Here is a 26,129-nt window from a genome sequence, read left to right on the forward strand (position 1 = left end):
TGGGGAACTCATTGCTGCCTGTTTCCACTATGAGCACCCAGGCCCTTTTTTCTGGAGGGGGAGAGCAATATGAGGCTAGTGAGTGCTTTTTGGTGAGGCTGAGGCTCTAAATGCTGGTCCCACCAATAACTGCTGTTGGTCGCAGGGAGGGTAAGACTTTATCCTCACCTTTGTCAGCAGCAGGGAGGGCAACTTTATAGCTGTTAGTGACCCCAATTGTAGTTTGACTTAACTTATCCCCTCTCCCTAAGAGGGCCTTAGCAGCATGTGTGGTACCACAGCAGTGCAGGGAGGGTGGGCAGCTGTCTCTGCAGTGCTGGTAGCTGGACTGTTCCCCACTTTGTCAGACCAGCCCTCTGGCCAGCCAGACAGGCCAGTCCTCTCCATTAGGGAGCCAGGCTTCAAGGGGGATGGAATACCCAGAGGTACAGAAAGAAAGAGATGGAAAATAATTTAAATAACTATTTTGTTGATGAGGCATGCTGTCATGGCATACACTTTAAGTGTAACAAGAATCAAACTGTTTGGGAGGCATTCAAAAGTGAGGAGCCCAGAGGGCTGTAGCTCTCTTCTCAGTAAGATGGTCAAGAAATACATCTTCTGTATGCAAGCTTACAGCCCAAAGCCCCAGGCACTCAGGCTTCTTTTAAGTCCTTAGGCTAGCGGAAAGATAATCAGCTTTGTATCTGTATTCCCTTATTTCTTTTTCTAGCCATGCACTTTCGCAGAAACTTCTGTCACTGGAGAGGCAGGATAACACACAGCAAGACTAACCTTGATGAGGCAGAAAATACCTCTCTGCTGCTGAGGCTGCTTTACTGAGCCAGTAGATGTTGCTAGGTAGTTGGAGAAATAATTTTTTGCTGTGAACATGTTATACAGAGGATGCTGAAATCAGGGGAAGGAGAATAGAGCCATAGCAGAAAAGGGGAATATTACTCCAAATTGTGCTCTTTCTAAGCTAAGAAAGAAATAATCGTAGGGTTTTTTCAGTGGAAATTTTCAAAAGGTCAAATGGCATGCTGAATCACTGATCCACTAGTGAGTCCTCCTTTTCAATCCCCTTCATCTGCCTGAGAAGATTACTCATAAAACATTGCCTTTCTGGGGAGGAGGAAGGGTAAGGAGAGAACAGGTCAAGGGTACAGGTTGAGACTAGAAGAACCAAGACGGAATTCAAGATAGGGTTCTTCTTGCAAGGTATGTTTTCCATAAAGCTTTCATAAGTCTTGTTGCTCTGTCAAGAGAGCTGCGTCTCATCTTGCACATCTGTGCTGAGAAGAGTAATATATATATTATTTTTAATGGGCAGTTTGAGTGGTTAGGCTTGCTGTCATGACTCAGCAAAGTACATTCTGTGCCTCAGCTAGGTAACAGTCTTCTTCAGAACTGATTTTTTCTGTTATTAATAAGAAAGAAGGAAAAAAATTTTCCAGCAGGTTGTATGCTGTAGCTCAAATACTGATGATTCTGTAACCATTAGGGCCTCATTTTCTTGTCTGGAGAGACGTTAATGTCTGATCAGCATGGAAATGTGAAGTGTCTGCTTTATATGGAAAGAACTTCTCTGCTGATCTCCTGTCTTGACTGGTTGGTGATCTGAGAGGCTGTGTTGTAAGTTTTCCTGGCAGTACCCATAATGGATTGACAGGAATGGCTGGATATGAACTTGCATTTTTGCATGTCAGCCTTATAATACAATTTCAGTGTTTGTAGAGATAGAATGGCTTGTTTTCTTTCTAAGCGAGCGATTCTGTGTCTTTCAGCTTTACTTCCTTTTAACAGTTGCTGCAGGGTGCTCATGCCTGTCTTGATCAAATACTGACTGTATCATCTGGAAGTCTGGGCACTGTGCGACACAGCAAGAAAGATATTGTTGCTCAAGATAGAGCAATGTTTTTAGGATGCTGCATCCATCACAGAGAACACAAATGGGCTCAGCCAGGTTCAGTAAGCTCCGCTGAACCAAGGGGACTGAAGGGTGTAAGGACATGGGATGGTGTTACCAGCCTTTCCAGTGTTAAGGGAAAATGGTAGTTTTGTGGTCTTGGGCCTTGGTAGACTGTAGGTAAGGAGTCCCTTCTTGTGGGATTACCTCCAGTGAAAGGGAAAATTTTTTTTCTTTCATATAATCTTTCATTATATAGAATAATTGAGCAAATATTTAAGGATCATGGAATCATTTTCATACTCCACTTGAAGGTCTTCAGGTTTACATTAATTTCAAGGAACTTTTAACTGTGCCAGCTTGAAATTGAAGGCATCAGCTGCATTTTTGTCTGACAGACCCCACTAATACCACACCAGGTGTATGCTTCCAGCACTGAATAACATATGCTGTGCATCCTTTTTATGTGCATTTAATGCTTGGCTAACACTTTGCTACCAGAAAAAATGCATGCCTGTACCTAAGGTCTTTTTCGTGTTGGCTGTTGGGTAAGCGAACTCTGTATACAAAGAAAAAGCAGAACTGGAAAAAAAACCAAAAAAACAAGTGAAGGTTTATGTGTCTTTTAAATGTGACTGGAAGTTTCTCTGTTCACAGACTTGGAGAGGATATGAGCAGGATGACTGGATCCCTCGCACCTATCAGGATTTGGAAGGTCTACCTTGCATTGTTATTCTAACTGGCAAGGACCCTCTAGGAGAATCTTTCCCCAGGTGCTGTTATTACTCTTGCAATATGGTTGTTCTCTTATCTAAACACGTTAAGTTGGGGGGTGGATAAGTGGTTTGATACCATCTGACTATTTTTTTCACAAAAAAGTGTATTTTAGGCTTTATTTGGGAACAGTTTAAAATTTTGGGAAGTGTGGTTTGTGAAAAGTAAAGCTACTGAACTGTGTGGGTCAATGAATGTCTGTGCAAAGTACCAAGGAGCAAAACTTAGGTGATGAATATTTTAAAATTTTATTTTATTTTTACTGGCTAATAAAGTTATTCATGAATATTTAATAAGCAATTCAAGAGAGGGACTGTTCTTCAAAGCCAGAGAAAACAAAACTTTCTTTTTTCTTGGGTTGGGTTTTCTAGGTCGTTGAAATACTGTGACCTTCGACTAATTGACTCAAGCTACTTAACTCGGACTGCATTAGAGCAAGAAATAGGCCTGGCATGCTGCTACGTCTCGAAGGAGGCAATTCGAGGGCCTATTGTAGCTCTTGACCTTAGTGAGAAGGAGCATGAGAAGGCTAATGTTAGCGAGAATGACTCTGATGAGCTGTTGATAGACTTGGACCGACCCCAGAGTAATAGCAGCGCTGTCACTGGAACCTCAGGTCAGTTATTCTGCTGTTGCCCTGAAAAACAAGTCTTCGTTCCTACATCATTGGAATTTGAATGCAAACATTAAGATGTTTAGTCAAATGTGGGTTGATTAGCTGTATCCTGCTGCAAGCCAGGCAATGAAATGTTAGAAGCAGATTTTTTCCATAGTGAGCAATTCTCCTGTGTACAGCTAAAAGGGGATGGTGTTGCAGTGGGAGGATGGTATGCCATAGCTAAGGGTCCCTTGTGAATTTTATTTTTAAACTCAACATTACACATTTGTTGCTAATTTAGTCTGGTGGATCCTGAAAAGATCTTAAAAATCAGAGTAGAAATGGATGGTATAAAATTTTAGGAATAGAAAAATGCTCTGTAACTGCGGGGATAGCTATGGATGATGATGGATATTTGCCTCCTTGCCAAGACCAACAGATTGGTGGGGTCTGCCCTACTTATTCAGGCATCAATGGAGCACCTTCTCTCACCAGGCCTTTCCTTCCTTGCATTCCTCAGACAATTCTGGGTCCTTCCTTTTGTTTCCCTATGAGTTTGAGGTACTAAGACAGCTGAACTGGACCTTTGCCGTACACCAGATTGTCCCATACACCAACTAAACCTGACTGGTATGGAGGAGGGAGCATAGCCCAGTTCATATTAAAGTTGCTGTGAAATGAATGCTCTGTTCCCCAAAGGAAGGAGTGTTCAAATCAATCTATGTATACAGTGGTGTCTTATACTTGAATTTCAGAAGGTTGTACCATCAAATCCCAAATCCCAGATGGGGAATGGTAATTAACGTACAGAGCTAAATGTTCATTTGGGATTGGGACGCTTGTGTTTGGACTCTGAACCCTAACAGAAGGGCTGTTGCCTCTCCAGCAAGAGGGACAGATGGGTGCGTGTCAATGATTTCTTTTTAAACGGTGAAACACTGACCTAAGCCACGTGATGATCTCACACAGCAGCACTCATTGAACAGAAGTAATTGAAGATTAGGATTGTCCCATAGATCAAATGAATTAATGATTTCTTGAAATTTTCTTATGTCAGCCAGTATCTGTTCATTGCCTGCTCTTTGTTTCCCCAGGGTCCCTGGCAGACAATGGTGTGAGTTCCTCGAGTGCTGCAGACAAGTCTCAGAAGCAAGCACCATCACTTAACTTTCAGACTGTGGCGCACAGCTCAGTAGATGAGGGAACTTACCCCAGTTTCACAACTGGAGAGACCATGAAACAAGAATGCGACTCCCTGGGTAACCAGATGGCGAGCAGCACCACTTCGAAACTATCATCACTGTCTTCGGTCTCCCAGACGTTTCGGTGGCCTGCCCATTCAGCCAAAGACAGCAAGGTCCTCCATGCTGCGCTGCCACGCATCGTCATCCTGTCGAAAGCTGCCTACTGTCTCCTGAGCTCACAGAAAAGTGGGAATTTGCCTTCCTCCTCTTCCCTCCTGCCTCATGCTGACGTGTCTTGGCTGAGCTCTCTGAGGCCTCTGCTTCACAAGGACGTGAACAGTGAAGAGCAGTCTCTCTACTACAGGCAGTGGACAACAGCCCGACAGCACCACGCGGACTTCAGCAATCAGGGTGAGGCGTCTGGCTCGAGGAGTTTTCACCCCAGGCGGCTGCTTTTGACAGGACCACCGCAAGTAAGAGAACAGTTCCTTCCTCTTGCCTTATTAGCAGGATGAGAGGACCAATGATGAGGACTGGAGATTGTACTGTAAAGGCCCCCTGCAAGGTTGCACTCAGTGATGTATTTTGAGGTCAAAAATAAGTCTAATTTTAAGTTAAGTCCATGCTGGAAGTGGTAAGGAGAGTATGGTGCTGTATGTAATTTTTAGCCTAAATGAAATACACGTGAATGGCACTGGGCGTAATTGCCATGAGCATATCAGCAGAGAAGCAGTTATCACTGCTGATCTCCCTGTGTACAAAAATGATACAGCCTGTGGGCCAGGTTTTGCTCAAAGATCAATTTTGTAATACTGTTCAGCATAATGGGGAATATTATGTCTTGTTATGTTTTCAGGCAGAGCTAGAATGGGGTAAGCCCAAAGGCATTTATCTGAAACGTATCCTTCCTTCATGTTAGTCTGAGTGGGGATTTGGATTTTTTTTTCCATCTTTGGCTCAGGTGGGAAAGACTGGCTCATACTTGCAGTTCCTAAGGATCCTCTTCCGCATGCTGATCCGGTTGCTGGAAGTCGATGTGTATGATGAAGAAGAGGTTAATGCCAGTAAGTATATAGTAGTCATTCTTAATATGCATTTTAAAGAGCCTCTGTTATGTGTTATTCAGCAGTGACAAATTTTTAGGCTTATGAAAAGACTATAAATTACACCTACCATTTGTCTTGTTCATTAGCATATAGCTTGACTTATTGTAGGTGTCTGCATATATTTAAATATAGATGAATAAAAACTAAATTTTATATTGGGCTTAGCTGAGAACTATTTAATGTATTTTGGATTGATATATTTGGATAGCACTAAAATGAAAGTGAACACAAAACTGTAAATGGGCAACATCTGCCCATGTTACCTCTCCTTGCTAGTTTTTATGCACTGGCTGCTTTTAAGCAGACAAGACTTTTAAGAACATTTTGTTTCTGGCCAAAACATCACCATTATTTATGTTCAAGTATAAATTAGATACCAATTTTCGGAAAGACTGTCTTCTGTCTGCAGTCTACAGATCTTATGCTGAGGAAAAAGGGGATGGGGAGCCTCTCTGGATTTGCGCTCATTTGTCAGATCTCACAGATCCTTTAACTGCTGTGGCAGGGCTTTGCCTTGAGACGCACAAACCCTTTTAAAAATGAGTCCTCTTCAGGGTGTTCTTTACGTAACTCTGTGGTGTTGTAGTGAAGATAACTCCACGATGCATAAATCTCATGACCATTAGACTGGCATCCTGAAAATGTAGTTGTTGTTAAACCTTTGAAAAGACTAACTTGTATTTCTACTCAGAAAGTGCTATTAAATTTAAAAAAAAAAAAAAAAGTATTTTCCTCTGATTTGGAACTTTGGGGGCTGTTATTCTGTCATTATTTGAACTAAAGTACCCCAGAAACTTAGGATGAAAAACCAAAATGTAAGAGAAGTTCCACGTCATGCTGTCTCGCCTGTTGTGATCACAGCAACGTGTCACACCCCTGCCAGGAATGCGTAGAACTCCATCAGAAGAGCAGTTTGGGTTTATCTGGGGTTTTTGTTTGTGGCTTTTTTGCTCCCCTACCTCTGTTGGAATACTTTTCCAGAGCCCTAGTGCTCTTACGATTTAAAATATTATTTTATTCTCCAACCCAAAGATGTTCCTGTCCCAGTTATGAACCAATTATAAACATTCTCTTTGGGACCAAAGAAAATATTAATATAAATTAAAATACTTTTTCTCTTTTATGTTTGCTTCTATGGTGTAGTCAGGCTGGAATCTTACCCCCTCTTAGCATTTCATCTAGATAGCCTGGATCTTCTTACAGGGTCCTCACAAATGACAGGCTCTTTATTCTGTGTATCAGTTTAGTAGCTCTTGTGTGCACATCTATTTTCAATTTACCCTTCTGTTACTTGGGTGACCAGAACTGAATGTGGTATTCTGCAGGACATTTAACCAACCCAGCGTACATCATCTCATGTATTCCCCTGCCCACACTGAAGGCCCCATGACTGATGAAACCTACGATTGCACTGGTCTTTTCCATCCTCCCATTTCACTGGCACAGACATGTAGCTTGTACTTGTGGGTTCCTCTGCAACTCAGTCATTTCCAATCAAGGTGCTCCCAACCTGCTGCAGAAATGCTTGTTATTAGTCCTTGATTGTACATAGGACTTGTATTTTTCTGTTAAATATCATGCAGTTTCTGTTGTTAACAGTTTTCAAAGGCATTGAATTCTTTCTGGATGATCTTCAATTCCCTCTCTGTATTGACAGTGACTGTTAGACTGTGCCACCAGCAAATGTAAACAAATTAATTTTTATTTTTTTTTTTTAGTTGGTGACATTAGTGAAAATATTAAACAGTATGCCCCTCTACTGATCTTTTAACTTCATTGGTAATCTCCACCTGCCTTACGATGTTACATACTGCCATCTTCTGTTTAATCAACTTTTTCAATTGACAGAGCATTCACTGTCTCCATTTTCTTCGGCTGTATTAATAATTTGTCATATAGTATCATATCAAATACTTAAGTTCAGAAGGATAAGATGCGTTGCATTTCCTTTGTTCAGAGAAATAGATATATCATAGCTGTGTAATGAAAGTAACACAGGATTTCTTTGGTCAACCCATGTTGCGTTTTATTACATTTTTCAATTATCTCAACTTCTTAAATTATTTCCTTCACCCTCTCCGAGTTTTGAATATTACCAAGGTCAAAGTAATGGATCCAGAGCTCCATAGAGTACTGCATCTCCTCTTAAATGGTGATAATATATGTGCTATGCTTCCGTTGAAATCAGTCACCTGCCTGATTTCACATACTTGTTCTTTCAGAAAACTGTCATGGAGATTATTCTTTCTCTCTGTTTTGAGTGTGTATCAAGCTTTTAGAGTTTTGTTTCCATCTTGGCTTATAGTAAACCTTTTATTCCCTTGAAAACATAATTGTCAAAGTAAAAAGAAAATGAAAAAAATTAATTTATATAGTTGAGGTGATACGGCAAAGAAAATTGTTGTTTGTTTACATGCACTTTTCTGAGGTCTACCTCAGCTTGACATTTAGTAAAGCTTATTTTATCTCACACTTGTTGACATTTAAGAAAAAACTTCATTCACTGGTGAGCTTTTTCCATTCCTCATGGTCTTTGTTGTTCTTGGTGTCCTTTTTGATGTAGTCCCTCTGAAGCCCTTTCCTCCTGATGTTTTTATTTTGCTTGGTATACTGGTTACTGGTTGTTTGGCAACTGCAATTCCAAGAAGTCCAAGTCTCATTCATAGGCAAGTCCCTGGTTTTCTCAGGCCAGCTGACTTACAGAGCAAGCTTTCTTAGGATTTGTCTGTATGGACAAACTAATATGCCTCGCCTGACCGTTGGTGTATATTAATTTGAGCATGACACAGTGCCAGTGAGGTTAAACTGCTGCTGGCTCACATCCTATTGAGTCAGTCTGGGTAGGGTGAGCATGTGCTTGTCTGTAGACCCAACCTTCTTTTCATCTGAATTTGCTTTTCTAAAATCAGTAACCTCAGTTACAAACCTACTTTTCTGTGTTCTTCCATCTCATTTTAAACTGAATTGACTCATGTTCAAGCTGCAGTCCAAGATTGCTTTTTTTGGCCAGTGCTTTCTAATGTTCCCATTACTTAATTTTTTACTTTAGACTTATCTCTGTTGGATCAAAGCAAAGAAGTTCCAATTGATCCTTGCTGGCCACATCCCATTTTCTAACAGGAGAGTGTCTTTTACTGCCTTTACCATGTACCACCAGCTACTAGTTCATAAATTTATACAGCCTTTTTTCCCTTGCTTTCATCTTTCTGCCTTTGGATACTTTTGCTTCTCATTTACCCAATGCTCCTCATTCCAACACAGAGAGGTTCAAGACTACACCTGTATCCTCTGCACAGATAGGTCCATTCATTGGAGCTTGATGAGGAGCACAGCAGAAAGATACCTGTGAGGCTCCTTCGCCTGCATGCAGTTTCCAAGGAGTTGCCGTTTCTTTGAAATGGCTTTGTGTGGATTATAATTTCAGTTTTGGTAATATTTATGATGTTCAAAGATGTCTCTCTGTGTGTGTGCACACCTGTGTGAGTTCCTGTGCAATTGTAAATCAGCAAACATTACCATTCAGTCGGTATCTGATACTGCTTACCTGAAGCGTGTTGTTGCAGACCATACAGAAAACAGTGAAATTACTCAGTCTAGCAATGACCACTGGCCGGACATTGAGATCTTCAGCAAAATGCCTTTTGACCTGAGTGTACATGACCCCAAGTACAGAACTATAAGTCCTGTATACACGGAACAACTCTCAAGAGTGAAACAAGGTAAGTAAAATGTAGAGTTTTTTAGGAATACTTCCCTGCAAAGAATTAGCTTTTATTGATTCATTTGAACACATGAGTTCACAAAAGCCTTTAATCTCCAAAATTATATGGAACAAAACAACTTGTGTGTTCTTTACAATTGTTACCAGGATCACAGTCTCCATTTTTTAACACTCATAAAATTTCTGTTACTACTTTTCTTTGTGCACAGAAACAAGCAAAGAAACAAAATCAGAGGAACCTAAGAAAAGGGAGACCATGTCCATGATGTTGACTAAATATGCAGCTTACAATACGTTTCATCACTGTGAACAGTGCCATCAGTATATGGACATTAATCCTGCCGCACAGGTTGGTGTCAAGGTCCAAGGGTAAAATGCATCCCTGATTTTTCTGTGGTGTCTCCAGGCGTACCGCTCTGGTCTCAGCACTCATGCTTTCACCTTCCCTGAGATGAAATTGTTTAATTCTTCCATTCTCAGAGGACATATTCAGCTACAGACCCTGGAGCATCAACTGTGGCTGCTACGTTCTGCATGAGCAGTTCTCCTCTCCAGCTGCCTCTAACAAAGGGTGAATATTGTGACTAGTTGTCTCAAGCCAAAGCATTATTCAGCCTGCCCAGAGGGTTCGCAGTATCTCATGGGAGAGGACTGTAAAATTGAGAGATGCTTGTCTTGCCTAAATGCCAGCCATCCACACCTGTGATGGGAGACTGGAAGGCCTACTTCTTCCTCCCTTTGTATGTAACTGTGCATGCTTCTCAGCAGTAGCTTATGAGTTACTGGACAAAAATTATCATCTTTAACTGTTTAGTCAAAAAACTTTTGATCTCTAAAACAGTTATGCTCACGGGAGACTGGCAGGTGAGATTATTCCTGGTTAATAGCTCAGACATTATTTCTTAACCACCACCACCAGTTTACTTGGAAATTTCTTATCTCAAGTTGTTCTTTCCTTGCTTGCTAATCTTTTCCAACAGCTTGCTATTAAGCTAACACAGCGTAGACATACTGACCTGGAAATGTACAATGTCAGTTACTACGGAACAGCACCAGCAGGTCTGGTTTAAACCTCATGCTTCATTAAGTATGTTGACACAAGCAAACCCAAAGGACATCTGTTGTTCCCTCCACCCGTCTTTGGGCATATGGTCAAACATAACAACTAGTCATAAATATAAATATCTACTTGTATGTGCAAGTGTGAGTTGTGTATATAGAATTATGATAATTGAACTCAGAGAAATTACACATCCAAAGGGGAGTCATTGGATAGCATTATGAAGGGAGAGAGATTCTTAAATGCTTTAACAGAACCTAAATAAAGCCCCTTTCATTTTTCAGCTTTACTTACAGTAATTATTTCAATTCTTTACTAAAGATTAGAGAAAGCTGATTGCTAAGAGTAAATGATTTGACCTTGTAGTAAGACAAATGCTTCTGTAGGATGAAATCTTATCAGATACATAGGCACTTTGTATACACTTACATGGTTCAGTGAAGCGCTGTGCAAACTTAAGCTCACCCAAATTCTTCATAGTCTTGTTAGTGGTATGGTCTGCTCTGGTTACCTAGCTGCTTAGAAGAGTATTGCCACAGGAAAAATACCGTACTAATGCAGCCACGCTGCTGCTGAGGTGTCTGAATGGCAGTGCATTCCGTGTGGAGGTGCACCCTTACGCTACACTGCTCTTTGAATCTTTTGGGAAAATTTATTTGGACAGTTTATTTTCTAGATATGTATTTTTCACTTCTTGAGAATATTGATAAATAGTTTCCAGCCGAAATGGCCTTCAGAAGAGTCCAGTTTGGCCAAAGATCATCACTGGTACATAAAGCTGATTCTTTTAACATCAAGGCCAGTTACATGCCTAAGTAATGTGGCTTATGGTAGAGGAAAATGAGAACATAATAGAGTTAACTTCAGTTACTGAAAGAGAATGTTTTGGATGTTTTTCTCTGATGGTTTCCAGTATTGTGACTGTAAGAGCAGGTTGTCATATACTCTTTATGTGTTGCTTGCTTGCAAATCTTTGTTTGTTTGTTTGTTTGCAGATATCTGACTCCACTCTGCATGCATTCACATTTTCATCCTCGATGCTAGGAGAAGAGGTTCAACTGCATTTTATAATCCCCAAGTCCAAAGAGAATCATTTTGTCTTCAGCAAGCAGGGAAAGCATCTAGAAAGCATGCGTCTCCCACTTGTTTCTGACAAGGTGCGTGTGCTGCTCTTATCCATCTGCTGGCTACATATGCTGAATGCAGTTAACTTGACACACATTTGCAAATTAATGGTGGTTGGCTGGGTTTTGTTTGTTTGTTTTCTTTTTGTTTTAAAGTCCTTTGCATAATTCCTGCCTTAGAATTCCTGTCCTTAGAATTGGAGTTTTTGAGGACAATCATCCCTTTTTGCATTCCTAGTGTCCAGTTCATATGTGTTGCAATAATCAATAATCTTAAAATCCAGTATAAACAATAAATAAATAAAAATCCATATCAGGAATAACCTGCTTTTTACCTAATGTTACCAAAATATCTCCTGTGCCAGCAGAATTTGAATGCAGTCAAGAGTCCTATCTTCACTCCATCAAGTGGACGTCATGAACATGGCCTCTTGAACCTCTACCATGCCATGGAAGGCATCAGCCACCTCCACCTTCTTGTAGTCAAGGAATATGAAATGCCGCTCTACCGTAAATACTGGCCCAACCACATCATGCTTGTCCTGCCAGGCATGTTCAACAATGCTGGCGTTGGTAAGAAACTCTATCAATGCATTGCTGTGAAGACATCAAAATCCATGTTGGACAATGTGGATCATGTGGTTGAAGGAAACATTGCAGCACCTCCTCACATTCGTGCTGTCATAATAGCAGCAATATCTGTGCAAAATACAATGATGTGTAAGAACTGCTATTAGGGACATGGAATGCATGTATTGGTCACTGCCTTCTCAGTTTAAATCTGATATTTTATACACCATATTCACTCATTTTACTCAGCCCTGCTGTGTTTATTCTAGACATTTTACCCGTGATTTTTCAAATTGCAAATTTTTAGTTAGCCAAAGCTAAATATTAACTGCAGCTGAACACTAGGGGTTTGAACTTTGGACTTCATTTTCATGGATGCTGAGTTTTTCCTGCAGAAGTTTTAAGTAGCTTCAGTTTTAGAATCTCAGCTCCTTCTTGGTTCAAGTTACTTTATTAATGCCCACAAAATCATGTTCTGCAGAGTCTCTTAAAAGGTCCAGTCTTCTTGGTATCTGTCTTTTAGATTTACTCACACTGAAAAAGGGACATACTGATTCACACTGAAAAAGGGACATACTGATTTCTTTTTAAACTAAGATGTTACGAGCACTAAGTTCATAAGGGGTAATGACTGCAGATGCTCATGTAGTCTTTCTCTGGGAAGAGAGAGTGATAAAGTCTAATAAAGATCTCCGTATGTCTTCTTTATGGTATTTTCTCAGGTGCTGCCAGGTTTCTTATTAAGGAACTTTCCTACCACAATCTAGAACTGGAACGAAACCGCTTGGAGGAACTGGGAGTCAAGCGCCAGTGCGTGTGGCCATTTATTGTGGTCATGGATGACTCCTGCGTCTTGTGGAACATGCATAGTGTCCATGAACAGTCAAGGTAAGTAACCACCCAGGGCTGGGGTCCCTGCACTGATCCAGCACAGACGGCAGCACACCTGTGACTTAGGCTCATCTCTAGCATCTGACAGAGTATGAAAGTCCAGACAACTGGAAAAGTTTGGCAGCTGAAACTGCTGGTAACATACTTGAAATATTGCTAAGCAAAAGCAGCTTTCAGCAGTGGCTTTGATGTAAAAACACCAGGCTGCCTGTCCAAAGGGCCTCATAGAGGTCATGATTCACTCAATTATTATTCAGATAGCCCAGGAACTGTACACTGAGACATTAGATATATTGTCTAAAATGCAAAAAATCAGCTCTTTCACTCAGAGCGCTAAGGAGGCTGTCGATTTGTCTTGATGACCACCAACATCCAATCTCCTGCTGTTGCAACACTCCCACCTGGCTCTACCCTTGCATCTGTGTCCCACAGTCAGTACCTCTGCTTGGGCTTGTTCTTTGCCTAAAGCTGGTCTTGCTTTTAGTGACTATTTGAGTGATTTCTCAATATGTTACTTCACTGATTTGTTTTGATTCAGTTTATGTTTCTCAATGAAAACAGTTTATTTGGGGAACTTTAGCTTCTTAGAAAGCATTAAGCTCTTGCCCTTCTCAGTGCTTTTGCTGTCCATTATGGAGAAAATAGCCTTCCAGAAATGGTGCATAAGGTGATTCCTTTTCCCTTTCTAAATTGCTGTGTAAGACCTTATTCTGCTGAAAGGCCCATTTTCTTATAATAACTAAATTGATGGGATAAGATTAGTTGGCTGTTGTTTAGAAAGTCTGTGTTTATGTATATATTTTTACAGCATCTAGAGTAAAGACTCTCAATTGTTAATGGAATTTTATGGTCCTTTGTGTACACATATATGTATATATATGCAGTGTATGTTATATAAAAATAATAAGCTATATTTATATGTTGTGTATGATCATGTTTTACAGCCAGTCCCTGGAGCCTGGGGGTTCCAGCAAGAATGTGTCTCTGAAGAGCGTCCTCCAACACATTGAAGCTACCCCCAAAATTGTTCATTATGCAATACTGGGTGTTCAGAAATGGAACAGCAGGCTGAATGCCAGGAAAGCAAAGGCTCCATTCTCCAGGTGCCACGTGCATGATTTTATACTGCTCAACATAGACCTGACCCAGAATGTGCAATATGATCTAAACAGGTAGGCAATATACGTATTTATGTGGTAAAATAATATGCTGGCATGATAAGAATCTTGTCACCATATTTCTGAATGCTGTCGAGATAAATAGAAAGATCCTGTCTAAGGTAACAAGCGCAGAATCACAAAAATAAAAAACAGAGTGATATATGTTGCATCTGAATGAATAAGGCATCAAATTAAACTTACCATCCACCAAAAAATCTGGGAGAGACAGACCATGAGGCAAGGGCAAGGGAGGGCTACAAAAGACTGAAAAGGCAGAGGAGAAAGAAGAAACTTCAGGAGAAAAAAGTAACCAGGAGACCAAAAATAGAAAAAAGAAGCCAAAATTACATCAGTCACAGGAAGAGTGCCCAGCTTCCAGCCTCTGGAAGAGGCAGGAGCCCGTCACATGACTAAGAACAAGAGGTATAGGAAATGGTTGAGCCATTGCTATGTCAAATGCTATGAGGAGGGTTTCCTTGTATTTCCTTCAGTCAGCTATCCTCCCTGTTGCCACTTGGGTTTGCAATAAAAACAGATGAATAACTTCCCACTATTTCCTTCCTTTTTTCCTTTCCTCACCAAACTCCATCCTAAAGCATTTGCAATAAAGCACTGTTATTATAATTGGGCTTTACTGCTAGTCCTCATCACAGACTGAAGCAATATCCAATTCCCCCCCTTCCTGGCCAAGTGAGTAGAATAAACCATCTCTCTGCTAGCCACAGAGTGGCCCTGGGGCATCTCGCCCTGGTCTCCTGCTGCTGTTTTAAGGGATCCTGTATATTTGAGGGAGGAATTGTAGCCTGTCAGTGCAAGCCGGGGTCTGGCGTGGCTTCCAGAGCTCTTGATTTCACATTCTCTGGCTGGTTGAATCATGAGATTGGAATCAGCCCACAGAAGTGAGCAATTACACTGTAAATAGCACAGGATAAATGTTAAGTCTTCAGCTGCTTTGTATCCCACAGCCAAATATTTGTCAAAGCTGCATTTATCCCCTGATTCCAGTTCATCAAAAAATATGTCATATAGAACTGGCTTGTTCAGAAATGGAGGTTGGTCACTGCAGAGCTTCTCTCAGTTTATATATATAAAAAAGAACTAAAAAGAAGGAGAAAATAAAAAAGGAAAGGGTGGGGAGGAAGTGATTGATCCCAGTACATGACGAGGATGAGAGGGCTAGCCAGACTTGGTATGGGGAAGATGCATACAGATGGACTGAAAAGTGAGGACTTGCTTGGTCTTAAGAGGGCCAGAAGTTGCTTTCCTACACTGGGAGCACATTGAAGGAATGAGTCTTCAGAGCTGCGTAGAGAATTTGTGTAGGCACCATATCAGATGGTTTCCAAAAATCTCTGCTGAGCCCATTCCAGTGCATTTCAGCCATGGGTGTGTGAATGTTTGCTCACACACAGCAGCCACACAGCTGTTTTAGTGATCTTGTGTTTAATGTCTAGGTATTTCTGTGAAGATGTAGATTTTAATCTGCGGACAAACAGCAGCAGCCTGCTCATCTGCCGCTTCAACAACTACAGTGTCATGAAGAAACATATTCAGGTTGGAGGACAAAAGGACTTTGTCGTTAAGCCAAAAATCATGGTGAGTGTGGATGTATGCTCCATTGTACATAATGGGTAAAATCAGGACCTGTTTCCCCTAGAAATAATGAATTCTTTAGCCTTTTAGATTTATTTTGTGCTTATTTGACATCTGACATTCATGGCCTACTCCGTGGTAGGGCTGCCACATCAGAAGTAGAAAATAGTAAATATTTTGCCAATTATAAATTACTAACAATAATCCTCCTAATCTATTAGGAGATGGACTGGGATTGGAAAGAGTTTGGTCTAGCTATTCAGTGGTATCTCTGACAGAGGAAGAATTTGCAGACATACACTCTGATCAAAAGCAGGCAAGTTGTACTGGACCTGGTTTTAAAAATTTTAGCACAGCCACTAGTTTCCGGTGTTTGCTGGTTTGTGATGACTTTCAGTCCTTGCACTTGCTGACAAAAAGAGACCTGAGGAAAGTCACTGAAAATTGGGACCTTCTGAAATCCACCCAGGAAATCCAAGTATTTATAAAAAAGGTGTGGGGATACCAAATATTTTATACAGTGTATGTTATAGCTGTGCCATAAATGGAGTTATATTTCAAAGGGTTGGTTTTAATCTAGGAATTTTATAGTTTGTGTTCCTGGTGGTTTTAAACACATCCCACACCGTGTCTCTCTTAAAAACTCACCCCTGTATTTCAGATTTAACTGACTAAACCCCAGATTTGAGTATTTTGGGAGGTCATTTTCTGAATTTTCCTTTTCTTGTGATTGCAGTGGAATCTGTAGTGATGGACTGGCCTATGAGAAAACTCCATAGAAAACGTTTTCTGTGGATGACTCCACACAAGGAGGATGTCATTTCCTATACTGTCCAGGAGTAAGGCAGGATGAAGGGTGTTGTGACAATTTGAACTCCTATTTTATGTCCCTTCTTTAGGCAAGCAGATACCCACAGAAGTACTTAGCAACCACAGAACAATTAATTAATTTACTTCTGTGCTGTGGTGCTATATCAAAATAGAGCTGGGATTTTTGATTCTTTCCCCCAACTTTCTCTCTCTTCCTGCCCTGTCATGGTGATCCCTTCCCCAGCTAGAGGAACTCCTGCAGAGAAGATACACTGAGTAGGTGCGTTAAAAGGGCATCCCCTTGGTTTCATTGCAGGTTTCGGACAGCCTGGCACCAATAATGCCTCTTCAGTACGTCTGTGCCCCTGACAGTGAGCATACGTTGTTGGCAGCCCCATCTCAGTTCCTCCTGGAGAAATTTCTTCAACATGCGACATACAAACTCTTTCCGAAGGCCATTCATAACTTCAAGAACCCGGTATTGGCCATTGACTGCTACCTGAACATCGGGCTTGAGGTACCAAATATTTGCAGGAGTAATGGGGACCATTAAATGTAAACCTTTATTTCAACATGTGTCTTGTGTTGAAAACCCTTTCTTTTATGAGCCCTCAGCATCAAGGGTAGAGTTTGAAGACTTCGGTCTCAAAAAGTGAGACCCTGCTGTCGGAGCTAAAGGCCCAACTCCACTGGAAGAGTTGGAAGTGTAGCCTCCTAGCTGGCTGGTGTGGCTAGAGACCAGAGGTCTGTGATAGATTGATGTGTTCTGCAAAGGAATTGGGCATGTCTGTCTGAAATAATATTTCATATGAAGCAAAAACCTGAAAGTGATGCCATTCTTGACAGAACTTGGAGGACTGCTTAGCTGTCTGAACAAAAACTATCCACAAAATTTTTTAGATCACTGTCATACCTATACAGCCTTTTATCACCTGTGTTTGATTTGTCCTTGCAACAACCTTGTTTTGGCTAAGAGAGTTTCTGATATGACCCTTTTCTGGTGGCTTGCTTCGCTGAGGGACAAAGCTCATCTTTGTAATGCAGCTCTCGTTTTAGATGCTTTTCTCTTCATGTACCTGGGTTTCTAGGGAAACTAGGTTTTTGCAAGTATGTCTTAGATGTCTGTAGGTAAGGAGATCAGAATTTTTGAACCCATTGGTCAGTTTGAACTGGGTCTCAAGCAGGGTGAAAGTCTAACAGGGGTTTTGTTCTGACAAATTTTATGGAAGTCAGTGGCAGGATAGAGAAGGAAACCCTTTTGATACAGAGCAGCTATCACAGCACTGAAACAGAGGAGCTCAAGTTTCAATGGTTTCAGTAGTCATGGAATTGCTTACTGTGTTTGACAAATGTGTCCTTTATTAGAATAACCTAAATAATCTTAACAGTTGTTATAAGCAGGTAATTCACAGAGAAAAAGAAAATCAAACTGAATTACAGAGAGCCCTGAAATAACATATTGCAGACTTGGTGACCAAATCTGAATCTAGAAGTTTGACCCTTGTGTTGTTTCCTAGGGGAAGTTTGCTCAATACTGCATTCTTGTTGGATTGTGTTTTTACCAGCACCAGCTAAATCACCTGTTATACTAAGTTATATTCCATTCCACTTAAAGTCTTTCTTAGGCATTTTCTAACATAGAAGTCCTTCCTTTCTTCTCTTCTGTTTCAGGTGGCTATATGCTATATTAGTTCCCGCCCACACTCAGTCAATGTCAACTGTGAAGGGGTGTTCTTCAGTGGACTTCTGCTCTATCTCTGTGACTCCTTTGTTGGTGCAGACCTCCTCAAGCAGTTCAGGTTTCTGAAAGGTAATATTGCTCTGCTGGGCATCCTGAGTGCTTTCCTGCCAAGTAATATTATGGACGAAAAGGGAAAGGTAGAGGAATAACCAGCTTCATTAAACAGCTCCAATATTTTCACAGTTAGTGCTGCCATTGTTTTCAAAAGAAATAGATGGAGTGTTTCTTTTGGCAGTGTATAAAACTTCTGTTCCTGTTGATAATAAGTACAAGTAATTGAACATTTGCTAAGCTTTGATAAATTACATTCATTAAATTATTTTAAAGTGACATCAAATGGAAATAGGTGCAAAAAAACAAGAATACATGGAAATCAGTCAGTGAATCTTGCAGTCAGCAACTTGAGAGTTTAGAGCATAGGTGTTGCTGATGAAGACGAGAAATTCTGCTCTAGTAATCTGTCTATAATGGCAATAAATATTCAGTACTGTAGCTCGGGGCAGCTCTCAGCTGGAGGATGACGGGGTCTACCCCTGCCAAACTTTATAAACCTCGTCAAAACCTTTCTTCATCTTTTTGTCTTAGTACTAACAAATAGCAAATTGCCATAGGTGTTCAGTAATGCTAAAGTGTATTACAGAGCTCCAATGCATTTGTGGTGGCATGGCTGAGCCATTTCCCTCTTGTGCTGAGAGATGATAGTGCATGGGGAGGGGTGGGCAGTGGGGGTGACCCTGAGCCAGTCCCAAGAACTGCATTTCGGAGTTTGCTCCTGCACCCGCTTGCCCTCCTGGACAGCGCAGGAGCCGTGCAGGAAGGTGCAGCCGTGCAGCAGCCGTGGTGCATATGGTGCTGCCATCACCAAGCCCCCAGAGCTGATGTGGGCTGAATGCAGCCAGAGGGGCTGCTTTGTTTGTTGTTTCTTGGGCAAGGGGCAGTTCATTCACAAAAAACGGGCAGTGGATGCCTGGAAGGAAGGGCCTTCCCCTGCTCAAATCAAGCAGAGGAGGGATCTGAACCTGAGCCTTCCGTGTATCAGGTGTGTGGGCTGGAGCACAGAACAGACAGAGCCCTGAAGGTGTCCAGCTCTCCCGCTCATTAAACAACTACGCAGTCTGGTGGAAGGAAGCTTGCTAGTTTTTTAAGCCAGAGAAATTAGGAATTTGGTTTGTTACTCTTCTTACAGTGCTTTACCAAGGGGAGCTCTCATACTTAAGGAAATCATAGCCAAGTTTCTCAAGAGTCAGTTGTGAGACTGGTTTGGCTTAGTAGAATTTCACCATTGACCTTGTACAAACCCAAATGTCCCATGAAACAAAAAAAGTAGGCTTTATTCTTTTGGCATAATTATCAGTAGTGATAAAGGATCTTGGATTCAAGTTAACATTCTCTCTGCTACGGTTGATGATACTAACACCAGTCAGGCAGCGACGTCCTGCAATACAGAGCAGACCCACACCACGCTTCTCCCTGTCCGTGTCTTCCCACAAATGTACACATGCGCCTCTGTCCCAGGGCTCACGGGACTGTCCTGAGCCTAGGCAGGCCGCTTGTTGACAGGCCCTTCTAATACTCTTTTTACCTACCAAGCAGCAGAGATTCCTTTAAAATATCTTAGGAAAAGGAATGAAGGAAATAGGGTTGTTACTGTACTCTGAGAATCTAACATGCTTTTCAATTGAAGGTGCCACCCTGTGTGTCATATGTCAAGACAGAAGCTCATTACGGCAGACGATAGTCCGGTTGGAGTTGGAAGATGAGTGGCAGTTCCGACTTCGGGATGAATTTCAAACTGCTAACAGTAGTGATGACAAACCACTCTATTTTCTTACTGGACGCCATATATAAGCTTCGCTAAGACACCACTAACAAAGAAAAAAAGAACTACTTTTTTAAAAAAAAGTACAATCACTGTGGAGCAAAGTGCAACCAATATTTATCTAGACTGCTCTAAAGGATTCCCCACAATTCTGAAGTAGGCTTTATTCCTAGGGTAAAATTACCACATCAGTTACGATTTAAAGGATCCTGGATTCCAGTTATTTTCACATCAGTCACAACTACTGACACTAATCACACAGCCTAAGCTGTAGGATGTAGGAAGAGGATGTAATTTGGTTGAAGAATCCTTTTTATATTCAGCTGAGCTAGGGGAAGAAGCTGCTCTCAGCAGCTGCTAGCTTGAATGTGTTACATGAAGCGCAACCCAGCATGTGGAATTTATTGAAGATGTGTGGAGGAGAGCCCACCATGTCTCTTCAGCTCTGTACTGTGGTACAGGAATACTCAGGGGTTTGAAACTACAATATAACATAGATATTTGTATTAAAAGGAATAGTTTTGTTCTCTGTGCAGTGTTAGTTTTAAATTTGTAATTGTGTATGTATTGAAACTGTCTTTGGCAAAATTTCCACAGGTGTTCAAAGTTTACCACTTAAACCTGAACAAATCAGCTAATGCATGGCAGGCACTGTGCACCCAGGTTCTCCCAGCACCATTATTTCACCCCATTAGGCACCACCTCCTCGACTCCAGGGACAAAGCAAAAGGCTTCAGGTAGATTCTCTCTCCTCAGTTAGAGGCCAGAACAACTTGCCAGCAAATCACCTTCAGTTTCTCATTCTCGTCAGAGTTTTGAAAACCTGTGGTCCATCCTCTTTTGCATATGGAAATGAGTCCTACTGTATGTCCAGTGCCTTTGTGGTGGGCCGTATGCAACTTACTCTCCGTGTCCTTTTCACTCAACTCCAGTTGGCTGCAGAGCTGAGATTAGGTCTGTCAAGTCGTATCTGTGTGTGAAGCAACATACCAAAAAATCTGCAGGAGGGCAACGATGCCTGAGCTGGACCTGAGGGAAGGAGAAGGTATTTTACAGTAGCTCCGGGGGGAGGGCAGGGGAGAAGTCCCAGGGCACTGGGAATGCTCAGGAGAGACTCTGTCCAGCAGCAAAGATCTTTGAATGCATCACCTAACATTGTCAGCCCTTTAGTTTTTGATTAACCTCTGTAAATATTGGTCGTAGAGGTAGTCGCACATTGTTCTACTTACAAGCATGTCACTGATCCTTGTTAAGTTGTTCCAGAATGAACTTGGTGCAGTAGCAGTTGGTTGTCAGGGTTAAATTGTAGCAGTGTTCTCTTCTACTCATGCAGTTAGCATGGGTTACCCCACTGAGGTTTCCATACAAAAAAATATAATAATCTTCCTGCACCTTGTGACCCCTTTGTTAAAAAGACAAATGTAGCATATTCTTAAAAGCGATTCAGGAATATCAATTTACTCCCCAAAAAGCAATGAAATTAACATGTCTTTGTACTTGAGCTGTGACTCATTGGAGAAGAACCTGCCAAAGCTGCATTTTTTTTTATGCATAGTGTTAATTGAGCAACTTTTTTTATCTTGTGAAAAGAGATGTTTACAGATGAAAAAACATAATATATTTGACAGAGGCTAAAGGAAAATGGTTTGCATATGTCTGTGTTAATGTAGCTTAATTCTGATGCTGTAAATTTAGCAAATTTCAGATGGAACAACCCATTTCTGTAAATCTATTTTTTATTTTCCTTCAGACACAACCTGCCTTATCTATTTTAACACTTGGAAGAAGTAGGAACATAACGGATGCTTTGTGAAGCTTTTGATGCACACCTTGAATGTATTCCAGTAGTTCTGGTTTTGCCAGAAGGGCTTGAGGCCGACCCTGAGTCTTAGCATGGTGTAGAAGTTTCAGGTATTACATGTTCAAAAATGGTTTCCTTTTTGTTTGTGTATGTGATGTTTGCACTAAGTTCTTAAAACTCCAGGTGCTGAGGCTACTGCGAGGAGCTAACTCTCTGGTGAAGCAGTGCGAAATTGTCCTGAAGGTTGAGAATGCAGTCAGAAAGTCAGCGTATTTGCCTGTCTTGACCATTTTTGAACCCATTTCCTTAACTCTCTCTGGTGCGAAAGGAAGGAGTTTCAGTCACAGTTTGGCCAAAGCGCACTAAACCAGCTCAGAAGGTGTAGGCCCGTCCCACCAAACACTTTAACTGGCTGCCTGTGAATTCCTGGGAAGGAGACCATTGTCAGACATCTAGAGTATTGCTGTTCCAATTTGGTTTCAAGCCTCACCATCAAGGCCATTCTTATGAATGTATTCAATTGGCCAGCATCATATTTTACCTGTAGCTGTTCTTGTCTATTCACAGGTTAAATTTGAATGTAAACTAAGATTTAAAGAATCATATGCAGATGCTTTTTGCTTAACTTATGTAATTGCTTTTTGTGACTTTTGGAAGGAGGTTAAAAACGTTGCTTTCCTAGTGTAAAGTTTTCTTAACCAAAAACTTGGTGAATTTAGCTTCACTAGTCAGTCTACCTCATGTTATTGTTTATGAACTGAAACTGTCTGATGTTGTGGCTATGGTATGTTTATAATGTGCTTTCATTAAATTTGAATATATTAAGTTACCATTTAAGACTGCCTCTCTCTCAGCTGGTACTTTGCGCAGGGCATGCCCTTTGTCTCTCTTCACACACAACCGTGCTTGCGCCTGAGAAACCCACCTCGGGCTGCTAACATGAATCCCATGTATTGATGTTACGGAGTTAGCTCTGTGTGCTGCCGGTGCTGGAGATCTTTCCAGCTGGGTACCTGTGACCTGGGAGAGTAGCTTTGTTTCAAACAGATGACGGGGGGAGGCAGACAAGCTCTAAATACCAACTTTTAGCCCCCTTAACTATAAGGAGTTGGAAAATGGGCTTGGGTCTGGCCATGCTTCAGTGTTGCTCAGGCAAGAACTTCAGAGCAGCAGCAGCAGGACCTCAGCACTTCTTGCTTTCCGACCCCACCAGCAAGGATCACCTTTAGCTTTTCCGTGAACCCACATCACTTTTTTGACATGGCCCTTTGCAGTCCACTCACTATCCCCTTGAAAATCCCAAGTTGCAGCTTGCAAACAGCAGCCTCTACAGACCTGAATTCACCACCTGTCAGCTACTTCCGTTCTAAGTACTCTGAGTAATGTTCCAGAGGTGGTGTGAGTTCCTTGCTTTAGCACTAGACAAGGTAAGGACAGCACAATACAAACAAGTGTATCCTAACTGCACATCACAGATTCCAAAATTAAAAAAAACCCATAATTTTAAATTTAATTAAATCTTTCCCAACTTAAATTAAGGTTTTAAGCTGTTATTCAAGGCTGAAGGCATCACCCCTCACCTGACTGCAAATGCTGCATCAGGATGTTATGAATCTGGAGCTACAGGAGAGCTGACCCTTGGGGGGGGTCAATGCAAATGCATTGTCACAAAAGGAATTCTGACCCCAGGCAGGCAGGAATGCAGTGATGGTGTTCTCCAGAGCCTGCCGTTAGCCACTGTGGTGATACTTCACATGCAAAAGTATGAAATATTCAAAAGATTCATTCACACTTAGCGTCAATACAGAATAACTTTAAAAAAGCTATCAAGTATTTTATTTTTACTCTATCTACATTATGTACAGATCAAGAAAGGCCACAGCAGTTTTTCAACATACAAACCCTTTAAAAGAGGAGAGATTTATGAAGGAGCGACAAGTATCAAAGTGAAGTCCACTAACAAAGGTATATACTCAGTACAGTACTTGAAGAAAAATGATGAGCAAGCACACCAGTCCTCAGGGTCTGCATTCCACCTTTTACTGTGCAACTAATCTGGGGGCGCAGGGGAGAGGGGTAAAACAAGTTTCCAATGCTGCCGACACTGAGTAGGCTCCCTTACACCTTGTAGTGCCCAGAACGTGCCCCAGACACCACCATACAGTCTGTGAGGGTGGTTGCCCACAACTGCACTGTAATGCTTCTTGCCTTGATGCAGTTGAGCACAGCCTTGAACTCTGTCAAGCAAGCAGCTGTTAGCGGCCTCACCCAGCTGCTGGGATTGGCAGTAGGAGATCAGCGTTACAGTACCGAGAAGCACTGGTATATCACCATGTTAAGAACTTCAGGATGTACTCGTCAGCGAGACTAGAGTCTTTGCATCAGCTTACAGTCCACTATATGAACAAGTTTCTGCTGCATGTAAACATGACTAACTAGATAAAATACAATCAAACTTTTGTAAAAGTTAATAAAATATCTTTCTTTTAAAAAAACAAAGTTAGCCTATTACTGCATTGTTTACAATTTTAATAAAATAGCACAACCTTTTGGTTGTTACCAGTCCTGAGTTCACTGTAATAAAAATGGCCCTGGCTTCTGCTGAACGTCTGCACCCACTTGTGTTTTGGCAGAAGTCTCCCCATAAAAACAGAATTCCTTTGGGAGCAGTTAAGTCTGGTGCTGTCCATTGAGGAAGTTGTATACCAGGAACTGGCCGGTACCACAGTACTGCGTTGCAAAGAGTTTTCCATCAGGAGTGGGGTCAGAGAAAGCAATTTCTTCTTTACTTAAGTATGAGCCATATATGAAGTTACTCCTGTTTAAAGGGGGGGGGGGGGGGGGGAGAAAAATAAACAGATAATTACTCTCAGGGGAATAATGTAAAAATATTTATGCTATGAGGCCACAAACCATTAATTATGTGGCACAGACATTCAAAAGGAAGCAGCTCTATTAGGAGGCGATGGCTCTATTTATATGAGCTATCTCCTCCTTCCAAATGGTAAGGAGAATCACTTGTTCTGGGAGGGTTTCTATGAAGTTTTGGTATTTTAGAAGATGCCAGGTCCTGCACTTGGGTCACAGCACCCCCATGCAGTGGTACAGGCTTGGGGAAGAGTGGCTGGAAAGCTGCCCAGCAGAGAAAGACCTGGGGGTGCTGGTTGGCAGCCAGCTGAATATGAGCCAGCAGTGTGCCCAGGTGGCCAAGAAGGCCAACGGCATCTTGGCCTGGATCAGAAATAGTGTGGCCAGCAGGAGCAGGGAAGTGATTGTCCCCCTGTACTCGGCACTGGTGAGGCCACATCTCGAGTACTGTGTTCAGTTTTGGGCCCCTCACTGCAGGAAAGACATTGAGGTGTTGCAGCATGTCCAGAGAGGGGCAATGAAGCTGGTGAAGGGTCTAGAGAGCAAGTCTTACGAGAAGCAGCTGAGGGGACTGGAGTTGTTTAGTCTGGAGAAGAGGAGGCTGAGGGGAGACCTTATCGCTCTCTACAACTACCTGAAAGGGGGTTGTAGTGAGGTGGGTGCTGGTATCTTCTGTCAAGAAGCTGGTGATGATAGGATGAGAGGAAATGGCCTCAAGTTGCAGCAGGGGAGGTTTAGATTGGATATTAGAAAAAATTCCTTTACTGAAACGGTTGTCAGGCATTGGAACAGGCTGCCCAGGGAAGTGGTTGAGTCACCATCCCTGGAGGTGTTCAAAAAGCACATAAACAAGGCACTTCAGGACATGGTTTAGTGGGCATGGTTGATGGTTGGACTCGATGATCTTAAAGGTCTTTTGCAACCTAAATGATTCTGATTCCATGTTCATACAGGGAAATTACTTGCGAGCTGGATTAAGAGTTCAATTTCAGAGTTTTTTAAAAAGAAGTTTGAATTCATTCCAACTATTTCTTCATAGAAAAGAGACTGCTAGGACTAACTAGGAATGAAAACATAAGCTACAAACAAGTTCGGGTGCTTATAGAGGGGGCTGAAAGGACCTGATGAAATTTCAAGTTCCTGGTTTGAAAAAAAAAAATTTACATTTAGATGAGAGCACATCTTGGATTCATTTAGAACAACCAAGAACACAACCTCAAGGCATAATTCATAAGTGATACACTGTCAGTAACAATTACATGAAAAGGAAAATTCAATTTGCTTAACAACTTCATAAAAAGTATTTTAGGTATGTTTTATTCTTATCTGAAGAAAGAGGAGAGAAAGGATACCATTGTACTTTTCTGGATGGCTATGTGAGCAAATTTAGAAAATTGATCTCAGGCTTTAAGACCTCGATC

The 26,129-nt window shown here is 41.6% G+C and overlaps 2 protein-coding genes across 6 annotated transcripts in view; one reads left to right on the forward strand and one right to left on the reverse strand.

Moving 5' to 3' along the window:
- Positions 1-22,634, forward strand: part of GREB1L (GREB1 like retinoic acid receptor coactivator) — a 144,280-nt gene extending 121,646 nt beyond the window's left edge. For both annotated transcript variants that reach the window (XM_075023100.1, XM_075023099.1), the window contains 14 exons: positions 2,546-2,661; positions 3,034-3,278; positions 4,355-4,917; positions 5,406-5,508; positions 9,114-9,269; positions 9,481-9,620; positions 11,327-11,488; positions 11,824-12,028; positions 12,748-12,913; positions 13,861-14,088; positions 15,531-15,672; positions 16,796-16,996; positions 18,151-18,289; positions 19,905-22,634. In XM_075023100.1, coding sequence (XP_074879201.1) covers positions 2,546-2,661; positions 3,034-3,278; positions 4,355-4,917; positions 5,406-5,508; positions 9,114-9,269; positions 9,481-9,620; positions 11,327-11,488; positions 11,824-12,028; positions 12,748-12,913; positions 13,861-14,088; positions 15,531-15,672; positions 16,796-16,996; positions 18,151-18,289; positions 19,905-20,068 — 2,730 coding nt within the window. In that variant the 3' untranslated portion in view covers positions 20,069-22,634. The remainder of the gene's footprint in view (positions 1-2,545; positions 2,662-3,033; positions 3,279-4,354; positions 4,918-5,405; positions 5,509-9,113; positions 9,270-9,480; positions 9,621-11,326; positions 11,489-11,823; positions 12,029-12,747; positions 12,914-13,860; positions 14,089-15,530; positions 15,673-16,795; positions 16,997-18,150; positions 18,290-19,904) is intronic.
- Positions 22,635-23,631: 997 nt separating this feature from the next.
- Positions 23,632-26,129, reverse strand: part of ESCO1 (establishment of sister chromatid cohesion N-acetyltransferase 1) — a 35,216-nt gene continuing 32,718 nt past the window's right edge. For all 4 annotated transcript variants that reach the window (XM_075023105.1, XM_075023102.1, XM_075023104.1 and 1 more), the window contains one exon: positions 23,632-24,658. In XM_075023105.1, coding sequence (XP_074879206.1) covers positions 24,511-24,658 — 148 coding nt within the window. In that variant the 3' untranslated portion in view covers positions 23,632-24,510. The remainder of the gene's footprint in view (positions 24,659-26,129) is intronic.

This window comes from Buteo buteo, chromosome 3, assembly GCF_964188355.1.
Source record: "Buteo buteo chromosome 3, bButBut1.hap1.1, whole genome shotgun sequence".
In the NCBI taxonomy this organism is placed as follows: Eukaryota; Metazoa; Chordata; class Aves; order Accipitriformes; family Accipitridae; genus Buteo; species Buteo buteo.